At 48.8% G+C, this 17,705-nt stretch overlaps 1 protein-coding gene across 1 annotated transcript in view; it reads left to right on the top strand.

Moving 5' to 3' along the window:
• The window catches only part of LOC140388180 (dynein axonemal heavy chain 3-like), a 1,528,048-nt gene that overhangs the window by 1,162,066 nt on the left and 348,277 nt on the right, over positions 1 to 17,705 (top strand). The window contains exon 58 of the mRNA XM_072471941.1: positions 3,975 to 4,159. Coding sequence (XP_072328042.1) covers positions 3,975 to 4,159 — 185 coding nt within the window. The remainder of the gene's footprint in view (positions 1 to 3,974; positions 4,160 to 17,705) is intronic.

Here is a 17,705-nt window from a genome sequence, read left to right on the forward strand (position 1 = left end):
TACAATTTCAGGCATGTCACCTCCAGTCCGCACTATCCGCAGTTCAATGGCAAAGTCGAAAAAGGGGTGCACATCGTTAAGCAGCTCATCCGCAAGGCCTCGGACTCCGCTTCCGACATACACCTTGCACTACTTGCGTACCGGGCGACTCCCTTGTCCCCAGCATGTCGCCAGCTGAACTCCTGATGAACAGGGACCTGCGGACGATGCTTCCAGCCATACACCTGCCCGACCTTGATCACCTCCCAGTGATGCAGAAGATGCAGCAGCTTCGCGACAGCCAGAAGCAGGGCTATGACGCACATGCCACCGATCTGGACGTGCTATCCCCGGCAGACATGGTCAGGATCAAGATACCGGATGGTGGGTGATCTGCTCCAGCTGTTGTTGTTTGACAGGCCACGCCCAAATCCTATGTCATACGTATGGCTGATGGCCCCATTGGGCGAAGGAATCGAGGGGCACTGCGGAAAGTTGCTTGCCCACAACCACTTTCCCCTCCATTTCCACATGTCGAATTGCCACCTCCAGACACCTTGATCCACGAGGCCACCAGTCGTGCCTCCCACTCGCCTGTCAAGACACCGTCATCCCTTCCACCACCTCTCCAGCGGTCGACGAGGCTCAGGCTCAAGCCTCAGAGACTGGACTGATGAGCATTTGTTTTGCTTGTTCTGTTCTGTATTCCTCAGTCAGTCACATTAGACAGACACATTCACATGTATATACATCTAAAAAAAAAGGGGAGATGTCATGATATGCAAACATGCAACCAATGAACACTCAGAGTAGGACACAACCAATGGGCAGTCAGGACACTCAGAGGTGGCCTCACCACAAGGGGGCATGACATAAACACTATAAAAGGGATGAGGCACTTACACTCTGCCTCATTCCACAGACAGACATCTGGAGAGTTAAACAGGGTTGATCAGCAGCATCACACCTCAGCACGTGGCTTGGAGCAAGCTGGTACAGTTAGACTGAGTTACTACAGTTAGATTAGCAGAGAGTCGAACTCATTTGAGAACTGTGTTAATAGTTCAATAAACACATTGAACTCATTTCAGAGCCTGGAGCATCCTTTAGTTAAGACTGCATCAAGTAGCAGCCTGCGTTATCCGATACAGCATAACACAACAACCTACACATCTTTGGACTGGGAGGAAACCGGAGTATCCGGAGTAAACCCACGCATGCAAGGGAGAACGTACAAACTCCACACAGTTAGTCACCCAAGTCCAGAATTGAACCCGGATCCCTGGCACTGTGAGGCAGCAGTGCTAACCACTATAATTATTATTATTATGAAAATTGTGTTTAGCCAGTCTTTTTACAGAAATTTCCACATTGCTACTTCGAGTTCAGTGGTATCTCGGTACATACTTTGCAGAGAACTCAGTGAAGGGGATTTTAAAAGGATACAGTTATCACCGAGCCCACAGTGCTCACAACCTGGACAACCAGCATCAGTTCCACAATCTGGCTAATAAGGGCTCCAACCTTGGCTAAAAGAGTGAGCAAGTCGAGGTCTTAGCTGTTTAGAAATCAAGGCCACATTTACCTCTCTCAGCCTCTCTCCCTCAGCTGCATTGGGCAAAGCATGCTCATTTCTGTACCTCTGGACTGTGCTGTGTCTATCAGCCCCCTGGCCACAAGAACAGCACTGACAGTCCCATCACAGCACTGGGGGTGCAGGTCATGGGGATGATGTCAGGTGGGAGTGAGGGATATAATGGGGGTGTGGAGGAAGGCAGGATGTGGGGGGTGGAAGTGAGGGGTGGAATGTAGGATGGCAGGATGTGGGGGTGTGTGTGGGAGAAAGGAGTGAGGGGTGTGACGGGGTGTGGGGGATGGGAGGGAGGGGAGTGTGGGGGATGGGAGGGAGGGGGGTGTGGAGGATGGGAGTGAGGGGTGTGGGTGATGGGAGTGAGGGGTGCGATGGAGGTGCGGGGGATGGGATTGAGAGGTGTGGGGGATGGGAGTGAGGGGAGTGGGGGATGGGAGTGAGGGGTGTGATGGAGGTCTGGGGGATGGGAGTGAGGGGTGTGATGGAGGTGCGGGGGATGGGAGTGAGGGGTGTGGGGGATGGGAATGAGGGGTGTGATGGAGGTGTGGGGGATGGGAGTGAGGGGTGTGATGGAGGTGCGGGGGATGGGAGTGAGGGGTGTGGGGGATGGGAGTGAGGGGAGTGGGGGATGGGAGTGAGGGGTGTGATGGAGGTGTGGGGGATGGGAGTGAGGGGTGTGATGGAGGTGCGGGGGATGGGAGTGAGGGGTGTGGGGGATGGGAGTGAGGGGTGTGATGGAGGTGTGGGGGATGGGAGTGAGGGGTGTGGGGCTGGGAGTGATGTGTGTGATGGGGTGTGGGGGCTGGGAGTAAGGGATGTGACAGGAGTGTGGGGGCTGGGAGTGCGGGGTGTGGGGGCTGAGAGTAAGGGGTGTGACGGGGTGTGGGGGCTGGGAGTAAGGGGTGTGACGGGGTGTGGGGGCTGGGAGTAACGGGTGTGGGGGATGGGAGTAAGGGGTGTGACGGGGTGTGGGGGCTGGGAGTAAGGGGTGTGGGGGATGGGAGTAAGGGGTGTGACGGGGTGTGGGAGCTGGGCGTGAGGGGTGTGGGGGATGGGAGTAAGGGGTGTGAGGGGAGTGTGGGGGATGGGAGTGAGGGGTGTGCGGGATGGGAGTAAGGGGTGTGACGGGTGTGTGGGGGATGGGAGTGAGGGGTGTGGGGGATGGGAGTGAGGGGTGTGGGGGATGGGAGTATGGGGTGTGAGGGGAGTGTGGGGGCTGGGAGTGAGGGGTATTGGGGCTGAGAGTAAGGGGTGTGAGGGGAGTGTGGGGGATGGGAGTGAGGGGTGTGCGGGATGGGAGTAAGGGGTGTGACGGGTGTGTGGGGGATGGGAGTGAGGGATGTGGGGGATGGGAGTGAGGGGTGTGGGGGATGGGAGTATGGGGTGTGACGGGAGTGTGGGGGATGGGAGTGAGGGGTGTGGGGGATGGGAGTAAGGGGTGTGACGGGGTGTGGGGGATGGGAGTGAGGGGTGTGGGGGATGGGAGTGAGGGGTGTGGGGGATGGGAGTAAGGGGTGTGACGGGAGTGTGGGGGATGGGAGTGAGGGGTGTGGGGGATGGGAGTAAGGGGTGTGACGGGGTGTGGGGGATGGGAGTGAGGGGTGTGCGGGATGGGAGTGAGGGGTGTGGGGGATGGGAGTGAGGGGTGTGCGGGATGGGAGTAAGGGGTGTGACGGGAGTGTGGGGGATGGGAGTGAGGGGTGTGCGGGATGGGAGTAAGGGGTGTGACGGGAGTGTGGGGGATGGGAGTGAGGGGTGTGCGGGATGGGAGTAAGGGGTGTGACGGGAGTGTGGGGGCTGGGAGTGGGGTGCGACGGGAGTGTGGGGGATGGGAGTGGGGTGCGACGGGAGTGTGGGGGATGGGAGTGAGGGGTGTGGGGGATGGGAGTGAGGGGTGTGACGGGGTGTGGAGGCTGGGAGTGAGGGGTGTGCGGGATGGGAGTAAGGGGTGTGACGAGGGGGTGGGGGATGGGAGTGGGGTGTGACAGGAGTGTGGGGGGTGGGAGTGAGGGGTGTAGGGGATGGGAGTAATGGGTGTGACTGTGTGTGGGGGATGGGAGTGAGGGGTGTGGGGGATGGGAGCAAGGAGTGTGACGGGAGTGTGGGGGATGGGAGTGGGGTGTGACAGGAGTGTGGGGGATGGGAGTGGGGGATGTAGGGGATGGGAGTAAGGGGTGTGACTGTGTGTGGGGGATGGGAGTGAGGGGTGTGGGGGATGGGAGCAAGGAGTGTGACGGGAGTGTGGGGGATGGGAGTGAGGGGTGTGACGAGGGTGTGGGGGATGGGAGTAAGGAGTGTGATGAAGGGGTGGAGGATCGGAGTGAGGGATTTGATGTGGGTGGGGAATAGCAGGATGTGGGGGGCAGGGATCTCAGCTTTTTAAACCTTGTGTTGCCTCTTTCAGATTGTTGCCCCCAAACGGAAGAAGCTGGAGGAAGCAGAGGCTGAGTTGAAAATCCAAATGGAAAAACTGAATAAGAAGAGATCTGAGCTGCTGGAGATTCGGAGAAAATTGGAACTCCTCCAGAACCAACTCACACAGAAACTCACCAAAAAAAAACAGCTGGAAGAGAGCATCAATATGACAGAGTGAGTCTCCTTCATACCTGAATATCAAAGGCGATGGGGCGATTTGGAGCCCGTGTTTGCTATCAGGGTAAACAGCGACACAGGCTCAAAATCTCATGAGAGTCGGGAAACGATATTCTCGTCGGCAAGATCTTATTTCCAGGTTTTCCCTGCCCCTCCCCGGTGATGTAACTAGGTTAAAATTAAAGAGCTTCCCAGCCAAATGATCCCCCTCACTAAATATTCCCACCTCAACATTGTTCTGTCACCAAGGTTCACAACAGCTATATAAAAACAGGAATCAGTGGAAGGGAACTTGTTGGGGGCGTCAAGTTAAGTATAGCCCCCAGAGTGGGGAGAATGGCCTGTTTGGGCAGTGCCAGGAGTGGGTCATCTGGAGAGCCCCATGGTAGGGGTGTTCTTCTTCTGTGTGTTGGAAGGGGGAACATTGATGCCTGCGAGGTGGGGCGGGGGGGGGGGGGGGGGGGGGCAGTCAGTGAGAAGAACTCCTGTGAGATTTGGAAAACGTGATTCTCGCCGGTGAGATTACGTTTACCAGTTTTCACGCCACACCCAGTGATATAACAAGGTTCACACCCAGAAAGGATGGGAACCTCATTTATATACATTTTAATATACTCACTGAACCCCCCATACCACATCATCCTCCCCTCACTGAAATGCAAATCAGTTAAGGGGGTCTCCCCAGTGATGCAAAGGTAAGTGTAGCCCTGGGGGTAGAGGGACATGGCCAGGCACTGCCCCCTGGCACTTCCCCCTATTACAGGTTGGCACTGCCAGGTGATGATGGGGCTGTTTAGCACAGGGCTAAATCGCTGGCTTTGAAAGCAGACCAAGGCAGGCCAGCAGCACGGTTCGATTCCCGTAACAGCCTCCCCGAACAGGAGCCGGAATGTGGCGACTAGGGGCTTTTCACCGTAACTTCATTTGAAGCCTACTTGTGACAATAAGCGATTTTCATTTCATTTTTCATTTCTTGTCAACCTGTGCCAGGGGCAGTGCCAGGGGAAGACTATCTGGGTGGCCCATTGGGGGCGGGGTCATGTTATGCTGTTGGGAGGGAGGAACACCCGAGGCTGATGCTCGTGGAGGGGTGGGAGGTGCCATGTCCATGGGGAGTAGGGGCTGGAGAGGGTTTTCTTTCTGTGCTCAGTGAAGAGGGCGTCCCGATCTCTGTGAAACCACATACATCACTCCTTGTACATCACCGCCTTACATCACCCCACCTCCATCAACCTGCATACATTACCCCTATGCACCAACCCTTAAACACCACCCCCGAAACATCACCTCCTGTATATCACCCCCTGTATATCACCCCCTATATATTACCCCCTCTACATCACCCCCTGTACATCACCCCCTCTATATCACCCTGCATACATCACCCCCGATACGCCACCCTTTATACATCACACTAGGCGCGATTCTCTGGCCTACCTGCTTTCAATGGGATTTCCCATTGAATCTACCCCACACCACCGGAAAACCCATGACGGTGTGCGCTCTTGGCAGGACCGGAAGATCTCACTAATGTGATCAGTCGCAAGGCCTCGCCCTATATATCTCATTCGCAATCCTTGAACCTGTTACATCTCTTTGAGTATGTCAATGTCAAAACCTATATCCAAGTTGCTACGCTTCTCGTGGCAGTATAGTTTTGTTGCCAAATATTTGAGCCTATTCACCAGACTGTTCTAATTCATTATTTTCCCATCATTTGAAAATACTAAACTCTTCTGTTCCCTCCAGTATTTAGACTTCTCGTTATCTTCATTAAGGCATTCACTGTGACTCAATTGATGACACTCCTTCTCACTCTGAGGTTTCTGATTTCACTCCAGAGATTTGAGTCCAGACTGACACTCCGGTGTAATACTGAGTGTATGAGACATTTAACCAAAGCTTGAACTTTCTCCAATGGCGGGGGTGAGGTGGGGTTGTTTGTGAAATCTTACCGTGTGCAAATTGGCTGTTGTGTTTCCGACAATACAACAATGATTACATTTCCATAGTATTTCATAGACTGTAAAGCATTTGTTCAGAAAAGACTAAGATTAAACCCAGCATTTACACACCAGTCTGTTTAAGTTCGGTGGTGGGGAAGTTTCTATTTGGTATAGGATTAATAATCACATTGGGAAAATGTGGGTTGATTAGGAAGAGCCTGCATGGATTTCTGAAGGGGAAATAGTGTTTAACGAACTTGCTGGAGTTTTTTGAGGAGGTAACAGAAAGGGCCAATGAGGGCAATGTTGTTGGTGTGATTTACAGAAGACATTCAATACAGTGCCACACAACATACATGTGAGAAAAATGATAGCTCATGAAATAAAAGTGACAGTAACAATGTGGATATAAAATTGGCTGAATAATAGAAAGCAGAGAGTAATGGTCAATGGATATTTTTCGAGCTGGAAGAAGGTTTGTAGAGGTGTTAGAACATAGAACATAGAACATTAAAGCGCAGTACAGGCCCTTCGGCCCTCGATGTTGCGCCGTGAAACCACTCTAAAGCCCATCTACACTACTCCCTTATCGTCCATATGTCTATCCAATGACCATTTGAATACCCTTAGTGTTGGCGAGTCCACTACTGTTGCAGACAGGGCATTCCACACCCTTACTACTCTCTGAGTAAAGAACCTACCTCTGACATCTGTCTTATATCTATCTCCCCTCAATTTAAAGCTATGTCCCCTCGTGCTAGACATCACCATCCGAGGGAAAAGGCTCTCACTGTCCACCCTATCTAACCCTCTGATCATCTTGTATGCCTCAATTAAGTCACCTCTTAACCTTCTTCTCTCTAACGAAAACAGCCTCAAGTCCCTCAGCCTTTCCTCATAAGATCGTCCCTCCATACCAGGCAACATTCTGGTAAATCTCCTCTGCACCCTTTCCAATGCTTCCACATCCTTCTTATAATGCGGAGACCAGAATTGCACGCAATACTCCAAATGCGGCCGCACCACAGTTTTGTACAGCTGCAACATGACCTCATGGCTCCGAAACTCAATCCCTCTACCAATAAAAGCTAACACACCTTAGGCCTTCTTAACAACCCTTGTTCAAGGGGTGGTATTGGGACCCTGTTTTTCCAGATATATATAAATGATCTAGATCTTGGTGTGCAGAAGACAATTTCAGAGTTTGCAGATGATACAAAACTTGGAAATATTGTAAACTGAGGAGGACAACGTAGAGCTTCAAAGAGACATAGACAAGTTGGTGGAGTGGGCAGATAGCTGGTGGATTAAGTTCAAAATGCAAAAGTGTGAAGGTGGTGCATTTCAGTGAAAGAACCTGGATAGACAATATAAAATAAGGGGTAAAATTCTTTAAAGGATGCAGGAGCAGAAGAGCCTGGGCTCTTGTATATAGATCATAGAAGGTGACAGGACAGGTGGAGAGGGCAGTTAATAAAGCATATAATACTCTGGAATTTAATGGGGGCACAGAGTACAAGAGCAAGGAGGTTATGCTGAACTTATACAAGACACCAGTTAGACCTCATTTGGAATATTGTGTACAGTTCTGGGCACCACACTATAGGAAGGATGTAAACACATAGGAGAGAGTGCAGAAGAAGTTTACAAGAGTGTTTCCAGGGATGAGAAACTTCAGTTATGAGGATAGATTGGAGAAGTTGTGACTGTTCTTAGAGAGAAGAAGGCTCAGAGGAGATTTGATAGAGATGTTCAAAATCGTGAGGGGGGCCAGGCAGAGTAGATCAGGAGAAACTGTTCCCACTCGTAAAAGAATCAATAACAAAAGGGCACAAATTTAAAGTGATTTACAAAAGAAGCAGATGTGATGTGAGGGGAAACTTTTTCACACAGCGAGTGGCTGGGGTGTGGACGTGTGGTGGAGGCACGGTCAATCGAGGCATCCAAGAGAGCAGTAGATGATTATTTGAATGGAAACAATGTGCTGGGGTTCAGGGACAAGGCAGGGGAACAGCACACAGTCATGTTGCTTGTTTTGAGAGCTGGTGCAGACATGATGGGCTGAATGGCCTCCTGCGCCATAACAATTCTGCGATTTTGGGAAACGCTGTGGTTGTGAAAGGTTCTATATGAATATTGCATGAGTCCTTCCTGTTTATTCTCTTATTTCCAATTTTATTTTGCCATTATCATTTTTGATCCATGGGTGATCAATGGACATGTATCTTTAAGTCAATGAGCAGAGAGAATGAGGAATTCAGAAGTCACAAGAGACAACACTCGCTAGTCTCTGCTAGTTTGAATAGGAGCTTCAGACTTTTTGACACCAGAGAGAGATGGGGTGTGACTCGGTTTGTTTGATTAGCTGGTGGCCAATGAATTGGCCCAAAAGGCTGTACTCTACTGGTTAACAGGTCGTGATTGGATCCTATCCCGGTGGAATGATTTTCAGAGTCCCAAGGAGCTCAGATTGACCCCTGGCAGCACAGGAACAAGATCCTACTCTCCTCCATGTTTTCTCCAGAAAGGCTGTGAGTGCTATATTCCTGAATCTGCAGAGAACCTGAATGAATCTACAGTAAAAAACCTCGAACTGAAAGCAAAGATTGAAGAGGAGATAGCTGCTGTAAACAACTATCTGAAACCAACACTTGCTTTCCTTTTACTTGTGATTTTATTACCCCTTTTCCCCACCCATGTTTTGTCTGTCTTGTGTATGTAGAACAGTGTTTTTCAAATATTTTTGCCCGGGACTCATTTTTACCAACCAGCCATCCTTCGGGACTCAGGCCAGCCAGCCAATCTCTGCTACCAATGCCAGCCAACCCTCGTGACGCACGCTGCCCGAATTTCAGGTGAGCCTGCTTGGTCCTCACGATCTCACTTGCTTTGTCATTCAATGCTACAGTTCTGCTAAGGTCTTTAGCTGATGATTTAAGTTCTCACTGCATCCTTTGAAAAAAATCAAGAGGTTAGAACATAGAACAGAGAACATTACAGCGCAGTACAGGCCCTTCGGCCCTCGATTTTGCGCCGACCTGTGAAACCACTTTAAAGCCCATCTACACTATTCCCTTATCATCCATATGTCTATCCAATGACCATTTGAATGCCCTTAGTGTTGGCGAGTCCACTACTGTTGCAGGCAGGGCATTCCACGCCCTTACTACTCTCTGCGTAAAGAACTTACCTCTGACATCTGTCCTACATCTATCTCCCCTCAATTTAAAGCTATGTTCCCTTGTGCTAGACATCACCATCCGAGGAAAAACGCTCTCACTGTCCACCCTATCCAATCCTCTGATCAACCAAGTTAGGGAACTGGAGCTGGAGTTGGAAGAACTTTGGATCATTCGGGAGGCAGAGGGGGTCATAGATAGCAGCTTCAGGGACTTAGGTACACCAAAGATTGGAGATAGATGGGTAACTGTAAGAGGGACTGGGAAGAAGCAGTCAGTGCAGGGATCCCCTGCGGTCGTTACTTGTGGATTTGTGGGGGGGGGGGGACTTACCAGGGGTAAGCCATGGGGTACGGGCCTCTGGCACGGAGTCTGTCCCTGTTGCTCAGAAGGGAAGGGGGGAGAGGAGCAGAGCATTAGTAATTGGGGACTCGATAGTCAGGGGCACAGATAGGAGATTTTGTGGGAGCGTGAGAGACTCACGTTTGGTATGTTGCCTCCCAGGTGCAAGGGTACGTGATGTCTCGGATCGTGTTTTCCGGGTCCTTAGGGGGGGAGGGGGAGCAGCCCCAAGTCGTGGTCCACATTGGCACTAACGACATAGGTAGGAAAGGGGACAAGGATGTCAGGCAGGCTTTCAGCGAGCTAGGATGGAAGCTCAGAACTAGAACAGAGTTGTTATCTCTGGGTTGTTGCCCGTGCCACGTGATAGTGAGATGAGGAATAGGGAGAGAGAGCAATTAAACACGTGGCTACAGGGATGGTGCAGGCGGGAGGGATTCAGATTTTTGGATAACTGGGGCTCTTTCTGGGGAAGGTGGGACCTCTACAGACAGGATGGTCTACATCTGAACCTGAGGGGCACAAATATCCTGGGGGGGAGATTTGTTAGTGCTCTTTGGGGGGGTTTACACTAATGCAGCAGGGGCATGGGAACCTGGATTGTAGTTTTAGGGTAAGGGAGAATGAGAGTATAGAGGTCAGGAGCACAGATTTGACATCGCAGGAGGGGACCAGTGTTCAGGTAGGTGGCTTGAAGTGTGTCTACTTCAATGCCAGGAGTATACGAAATAAGGTAGGGGAACTGGCAGCATGGGTTGGTACCTGGGACTTCAATGTTGTGGCCATTTCGGAGACATGGATAGAGCAGGGACAGGAATGGATGTTGCAGGTTCCGGCGTTTAGGTGTTTTAGTAAGCTCAGAGAAGGAGGCAAAAGAGGGGGAGGTGTGGCGCTGCTAGTCAAGAGCAGTATTACGGTGGAGGAGAGGATGCTAGATGGGGACTCATCTTCCGAGATAGTATGGGCTGAGGTTAGAAACATGAAAGGAGAGGTCACCCTGTTGGGAGTCTTCTACAGGCCTCCAAATAGTTCTAGGGATGTAGAGGAAAGGATGACGAGGATGATCCTGGATATGAGCGAAAGTAACAGGGTAGTTATTATGGGAGACTTTAACTTTCCAAATATTGACTGGAAAAGATATAGTTCGAGTACATTAGATGGGTCGTTTTTTGTACAGTGTGTGCAGGAGGGTTTCCTGACACAATATGTTGAAAGGCCAACAAGAGGCGAGGCCACGTTGGATTTGGTTTTGGGTAATGAACCAGGCCAGGTGTTGGATTTGGAGGTAGGAGAGCACTTTGGGGACAGTGACCACAATTCGGTGACGTTTACGTTAATGATGGAAAGGGATAAGTATACACCGCAGGGCAAGAGTTATAGCTGGGGGAAGGGAAATTATGATGCCATTAGACGTGACTTGGGGGGGATAAGGTGGAGAAGTAGGCTGCAAGTGTTGGGCACACTGGATAAGTGGAGCTTGTTCAAGGATCAGCTACTGCGTGTTCTTGATAAGTATGTACCGGTCAGGCAATGAGGAAGGCGTCGAGCGAGGGAACCGTGGTTTACCAAAGAAGTGGAATCTCTTGTTAAGAGGAAGAAGGAGGCCTATGTGAAGATGAGGTGTGAAGTTTCAGTTGGGGCGATGGTAGTTACAAGGTAGCGAGGAAGGATCTAAAGAGAGAGCTAAGACGAGCAAGGAGGGGACATGAGAAGTATTTGGCAGGTAGGATCAAGGAAAACCCAAAAGCTTTCTATGGGTATGTCAGGAATAAGCGAATGACTAGGGAAAGAGTAGGACCAGTCAAGGACAGGGATGGGAAGTTGTGTGTGGAGTCTGAAGAGATAGGCGCGATACTAAATGAATATTTTTCGTCAGTATTCACTCAGGAAAAAGATAATGTTGTGGAGGAGAATGCTGAGACCCAGGCTAATAGAATAGATGGCATTGAGGTACGTAGGGAAGAGGTGTTGGCAATTCTGGACAGGCTGAAAATAGATAAGTCCCTGGGTCCTGATGGGATTTATCCTAGGATTCTCTGGGAGGCCAGGGAAGAGATTGCTGGACCTTTGGCTTTGATTTTTATGTCTTCATTGGCTTCAGGAATAGTGCCAGAGGACTGGAGGATAGCAAATGTGGTCCCTTTGTTCAAAAAGGGGAGCAGAGACAACCCCGGCAACTATAGACCGGTGAGCCTCACGTCTGTAGTGGGTAAAGTCTTGGAGGGGATTATAAGAGACAAGATTTATAATCATCTAGATAGGAATAATATGATCAGGGATAGTCAGCATGGCTTTGTGAAGGGTAGGTCATGCCTCACAAACCTTAGCGAGTTCTTTGAGAAGGTGACTGAACAGGTAGACGAGGGTAGAGCAGTTGATGTGGTGTATATGGATTTCAGCAAAGCGTTTGATAAGGTTCCCCACGGTAGGCTATTGCAGAAAATACGGAGGCTGGGGATTGAGGGTGATTTAGAGATGTGGATCAGAAATTGGCTAGCTGAAAGAAGACAGAGGGTGGTGGTTGATGGGAAATGTTCAGAATGGAGTTCAGTTACAAGTGGCGTACCACAAGGATCTGTTCTGGGGCCGTTGCTGTTTGTCATTTTTATCAATGACCTAGAGGAAGGCGCAGAAGGGTGGGTGAGTAAATTTGCAGACGATACTAAAGTCGGTGGTGTTGGCGATAGTGTGGAAGGATGTAGCAGGTTACAGAGGGATATAGATAAGCTGCAGAGCTGGGCTGAGAGGTCGCAAATGGAGCTTAATGTAGAGAAGTGTGAGGTGATTCACTTTGGAAGGAATAACAGGAATGCGGAATATTTGGCTAATGGTAAAGTTCTTGGAAGTGTGGATGAGCAGAGGGATCTAGGTGTCCATGTACATAGATCCCTGAAAGTTGCCACCCAGGTTGATAGTGTTGTGAAGAAGGCCTATGGCGCGTTGGCCTTTATTGGTAGAGGGATTGAGTTCCGGAGTCAGGAGGTCATGTTGCAGCTGTACAGAACTCTGGTGCGGCCTTTGGAGTATTGCGTACAGTTCTGGTCACCGCATTATAGGAAGGACGTGGAGGCTTTGGAGCGGGTGCAGAGGAGATTTACTAGGATGTTGCCTGGTATGGAGGGAAAATCTTATGAGGAAAGGCTGATGGACTTGAGGTTGTTTTCGTTGGAGAGAAGAAGGTTAAGAGGAGACTTAATAGAGGCATACAAAATGATCAGGGGGTTAGATAGGGTGGACAGTGAGAGCCTTCTCCCGCGGATGGAAATGGCTGGCACGAGGGGACATAGCTTTAAACTGAGGGGTAATAGATATAGGACAGAGGTCAGAGGTAGGTTCTTTACGCAAAGAGTAGTGAGGCCGTGGAATGCCCTACCTGCTACAGTAGTGAACTCGCCAACATTGAGGGCATTTAAAAGTTTATTGGATAAACATATGGATGATAATGGCATAGTGCAGGTTAGATGGCTTTTGTTTTGGTGCAACATCGTGGGCCGAAGGGCCTGTACTGCGCTGTATCGTTCTATGTTCTATGTTCTGTGTTCTTGTATGCCTCAATTCAGTCACCTCTTAACCTTCTTCTCTCTAACAAAAACAGCCTGAAGTCCCTCAGCCTTTCCTCATAAGATCTGCCCTCCATACCAGGCAACATTCTGGTAAATCACCTCTGCACCCTTCCACATCCTTCCTATAATGCAGCGACCAGAATTGCACGCAATACTCCAAATGCGGCCGCATCAGAGTTTTGTACAGCTGCAACATGACCTCATGGCTCCGAAACTCAATCCCTCTACCAATAAAAGCTAACACACCGTATGCCTTATTAACACCCCTCTCAACCTGGCTGGCAACTTTCAGGGATCTATGTACATGGACACCGAGATCTCTCTGTCCATCCACACTGCCAAGAATCTTACCATTAGCCCAGTACTCTGTCTTCCTGTTATTCCTTCCAAAATGAATCGCCTCACACTTTTCTGCATTAAACTCCATTTGCCACCTCTCAGCCCAGCGCTGCAGCTTATCTATGTCTCTCTGTAACTTGTAACATCCTTCTGCACAGTCCACAACTCCACCGACTTTAGTGTCATCTGCAAATTTACTCACCCATCCTTCTACGCACTCCTCCAGGTCATTTATAAAAATGACAAACAGCAGTGGCCCCAAAACAGATCCTTGTGGTACACCACGAATAACTGGACTCCAGTCTGAACATTTCCCATCAACCGCCACCCTTTGTCTTCTTCCAGCTAGCCGATTTCTGATCCAAACTGCTAAATCACCCTGAATCCCTTGCCTCCTTATTTTCAGCAGTAGCCTACCGTGGGGAACCTTATCAAATGCTTTACTGAAATCCATATACACCCCATCAACTGCTTTACCCTCATCCACCTGTTTGGTCACCTTCTCAAATAAGGTTTGTGAGGCACGACCTACCCTTCACAAAACCGTGTTGACTATCTCTAATCAAATTATTCCTTTCCAGATGATTATACATCCTATCTCTTATAAACCTTTCCAAGATTTTTCCCACAACAGAAGTAAAGCTCACTGGTCTATAGTTACCGTGGTTGTCTCTACTCGCCTTCTTGAACAAGGAGACAACATTTGCTATCCTCCAGTCTTCCTGGCACTATTCCTGTTGACAAAAATGGCTTAAAGATCAAAGCCAAAGGCTCAGCAATCTCCTCCCTAGCTTCCCAGAGAATCCTAGGATAAATCCCATCTGGCCCAGGGGACTTATCTATTTTCACACTTTCCAGAATTGCTAACACCTCCTCCTTATGAACCTCAAGCCCTTCTAGACTAGTAGCCTGAATCTCAGTATTCTCCTCGACAACGTTGTCTTTTTCCTGTGTAAATACTGACAAAAAATATTCATTTAGCACCTCTCCTATCTCCTCGAACTCCAAGCACAACTTCCCACGACTGTCCTTGACTGGCCCTACTCTGAGGTTTCTCCTCAAACTCGCCATTCTTAGCTTTAAGCAGACCAAGGCAGGCGAGCAGCACGGTTCAATTCCCGTATCAGCCTCCCTGAACAGGCTCCGGAATGTGGCGACTAGGGGCTTTTCACAGTAACTTCATTTGAAGCCTACTTGTGACAATAAGCCTTTTTCATTTCATTTGAAGCTTTGTGGGTTCAATCTGTCATTTGCCAGTATTTCCCTGCACATAACACCCATGGGCTTTGCATCCTGATTTGCCTTGACACAATTAATAACGCCATACCTCAAGAAATCATCTTTATACTGCTTTGTTTCTGATTTCAGCTTCTTAATGGGTTGTTCATCAGAGGCCCTGGACCTCACACCAGCACTGTTTTGTCCTGCCATGTCGTCTCCTGAGAAGCTCACTCCAGCAGATTCAGTTTTGAGATCCTGGCCTCTTTGTGTCCCTGGCCCTCTCTTCCTTATTACAAACTGATCCATCTTCAGTTCTTCACACACTCCTGTTGCTTGCTTTCTGGTAACTAAAAATGGAAGAATCTCTCCTCCAGAATTTTGCGGCCAAAGCACGGATCGTGTGACATCAGTATGGGTGCCGGGTGCTTAACCTGCTCTCTCTCACCACTTCTGGTGCAAAGACTGCTATTTAAAAAAATATTTGGTCCTGGGACAACACGCCTGACATCAGGAGGAGACGGTACTGGGACAGCCTGCTGACATCAGGAGGAGGTGGCACTGGGATAGTCCCCTGACGTCAGGAGGAGACAGTCCTGGGATAGCCCGCTGACGTCAGGAGGAGGCAGTACTGGGATAGCCCGCTGATGTCAAGAGGTGGCAATCTGCCATGTTGGGCGCCGGGTCTGTGCACTGCCGGATCTGCCTGAGGGGGCATGCATACGGACGGCATTGTCTTTTCTTTTTAAACAGCACATGGGGCCCCATGAGTTTTATTTGTGAAGACTGATAACTTACAATACACCATAATAGTGACACGATCGCAGAGGTTTCAAACATTCACACAGATTTCACATGCTGGTGCCTAAATTCCATTTGCCCTGTGTTAGAATCTTTAATTGATAGGATCTTAACCTGCCGAACTACGCCAAGTTGGGGGAAGCTTAGTTGATGAATCAAAGTCCTGGCGCAATACGACAAGTTGTAAGATTTGTAATATTTCTGGACTATGCCAAGTTGTTGGATTCCTTGTATTATTCGACTGTGTAAAGTTGAAGGAATTTATATTATTTCCACTATTCGGTTACCAGTAGCACTTTGTGAATACTGGGACTCAGCAGAAATTTGCAGTTAAAACTTCTCAGGTGCCAATAAGAATTGTTTTATTTGTAGTTGCTGGATTACAATTTGAAAGTCATTTAAAAGGCAATTCGTAGACAATTCAAAGCTTTCCGAGAATTACAGACATTATCTTTCTTTGCTTAGGCAGACAGCTCGAAAGTAACTTTTAAAAGGTCAAAGTCTGGAAATGAAACATGAAGAGAGAGAGCTAATCTTCAGCTAAACTCAAACTCAAAGTCAAAAGTACACTACATCACTGACACAGACTAACAAACTAACAGAAAGACAACACAAAGACACAACACAACACAAAGACTAAAATGGCGGGCGGAAACTTTTCAGTTATACACTTTCATATCTGTCTTAAGTCATCTAATCACACCCCAATATAATCCTAATTGGTTTGGGTTAGACTCAAACACATTTGATTTGATGGCAAGCCGTCCATCTTCAATGTGCAACATCAGCTTTTAATTGTTTCATGTCTTCATGTTATGAAATGTGATATTCTGACCAACAAAAACTGGTCTTCTGCTGACTTCGCTGTTATCTGCATTGTGAACAATGGTGCCTTCATGTTGCTATGGCATTCAGTCCTTGTCCTTGACAATTAGCACAAGCAGTGTCAAATTGTCTTGCAACTGTGCTGTTTTAATATCACACTGACTTTGAAAATATGCATTTGCCAGAACAACAGACCTCAGTAAAAGTGAATTATGCTGTATAAATGGGTATTTAAAACTGGGGCTTAATATTTATGCTTAAACAGCTATCTTTTACCTATACTAGTTGTATTCGAAATACCTGGCTTCTACACCCTGCCAAGAGGGGAACAACATACCCGTACCAGCCTCCCCGAACAGGCGCCCGAATGTGGCGACTAGGGGCTTTTCACAGTAACTTCATTGAAGCCTACTTGTGACAATAAGCGATTTTCATTTTCATTTCATTTCATTCATGTTGGCAGGCTTAAAAGTGGATAAATATCCAGGTCCAGGTGAGTTGTATCCCAGGCTGCTGTGGCAGAAGAGGGAGAAAATTACAGGGCCTCTGACTCAAATTTTATTTTTTCTCTGGCCATAAGGAAGGTGCCAGGTTCAACTTTTCAAGAAGCGTGGTAGAGATTGTTGCTAACTTTTGGTTGGTTCACTTGGCTCTGTTTTATAACCTTTGCTCTCGAGTCGCCATGTATCTTTAAGATACCGCCACGAGGTTCAAGTTCGAGTAATGACCAATAACTCAATACACCGATTAGTAAGATTTAAATCAAAGCACATTTATTATACGCAGTAATCGCTACTCATGCACAAATTCTACGTCTAAGCTACTTCTACGACTAACAGGCCTGTACTTAACTTCGGACTGGCCCACCAGGTCAGGGGAACAAATGGCCTTTCGTTCGGGTTCTGAGTCTGCGGGATTCGAAGTTGGTCCGGACTGATAGCTAGGAGCACCTATCTCGTACCGAGCGTTGACTTAAGACTTACGATCTCTCGGCGGCAGTTGAACCGGTCACGGTCAATGTTGGTTCGCGTTGCTGGGTGACCCGGTCAAGAAGAACGATTTGAACTTGGGGGCTTAACTTTATAGTCCCCAGGGGCTTGTCGCCTTTCGGGGCGGACCCTGTACCTGGTTCTAGGTGATTGGACTTCGTTCCAATCGCTTGGTTCGATTTCTCCAATATTGGAGTGGTTCCCTGATCGATGGGCGGTCTTGAGGTGGCTGTTAACCTCTTTTGGGTTGGCTCCTGCTGGCGCCGGGGACTCTGGCTTAGTTTTGTTTGTCCCAAATGTTGCTATTGTTCCCGGGGATTGCTTATTAGTATGTAGATCGT

The sequence above is a fragment of the Scyliorhinus torazame genome, chromosome 13, assembly GCF_047496885.1.
Source record: "Scyliorhinus torazame isolate Kashiwa2021f chromosome 13, sScyTor2.1, whole genome shotgun sequence".
Taxonomy (NCBI): Eukaryota; Metazoa; Chordata; class Chondrichthyes; order Carcharhiniformes; family Scyliorhinidae; genus Scyliorhinus; species Scyliorhinus torazame.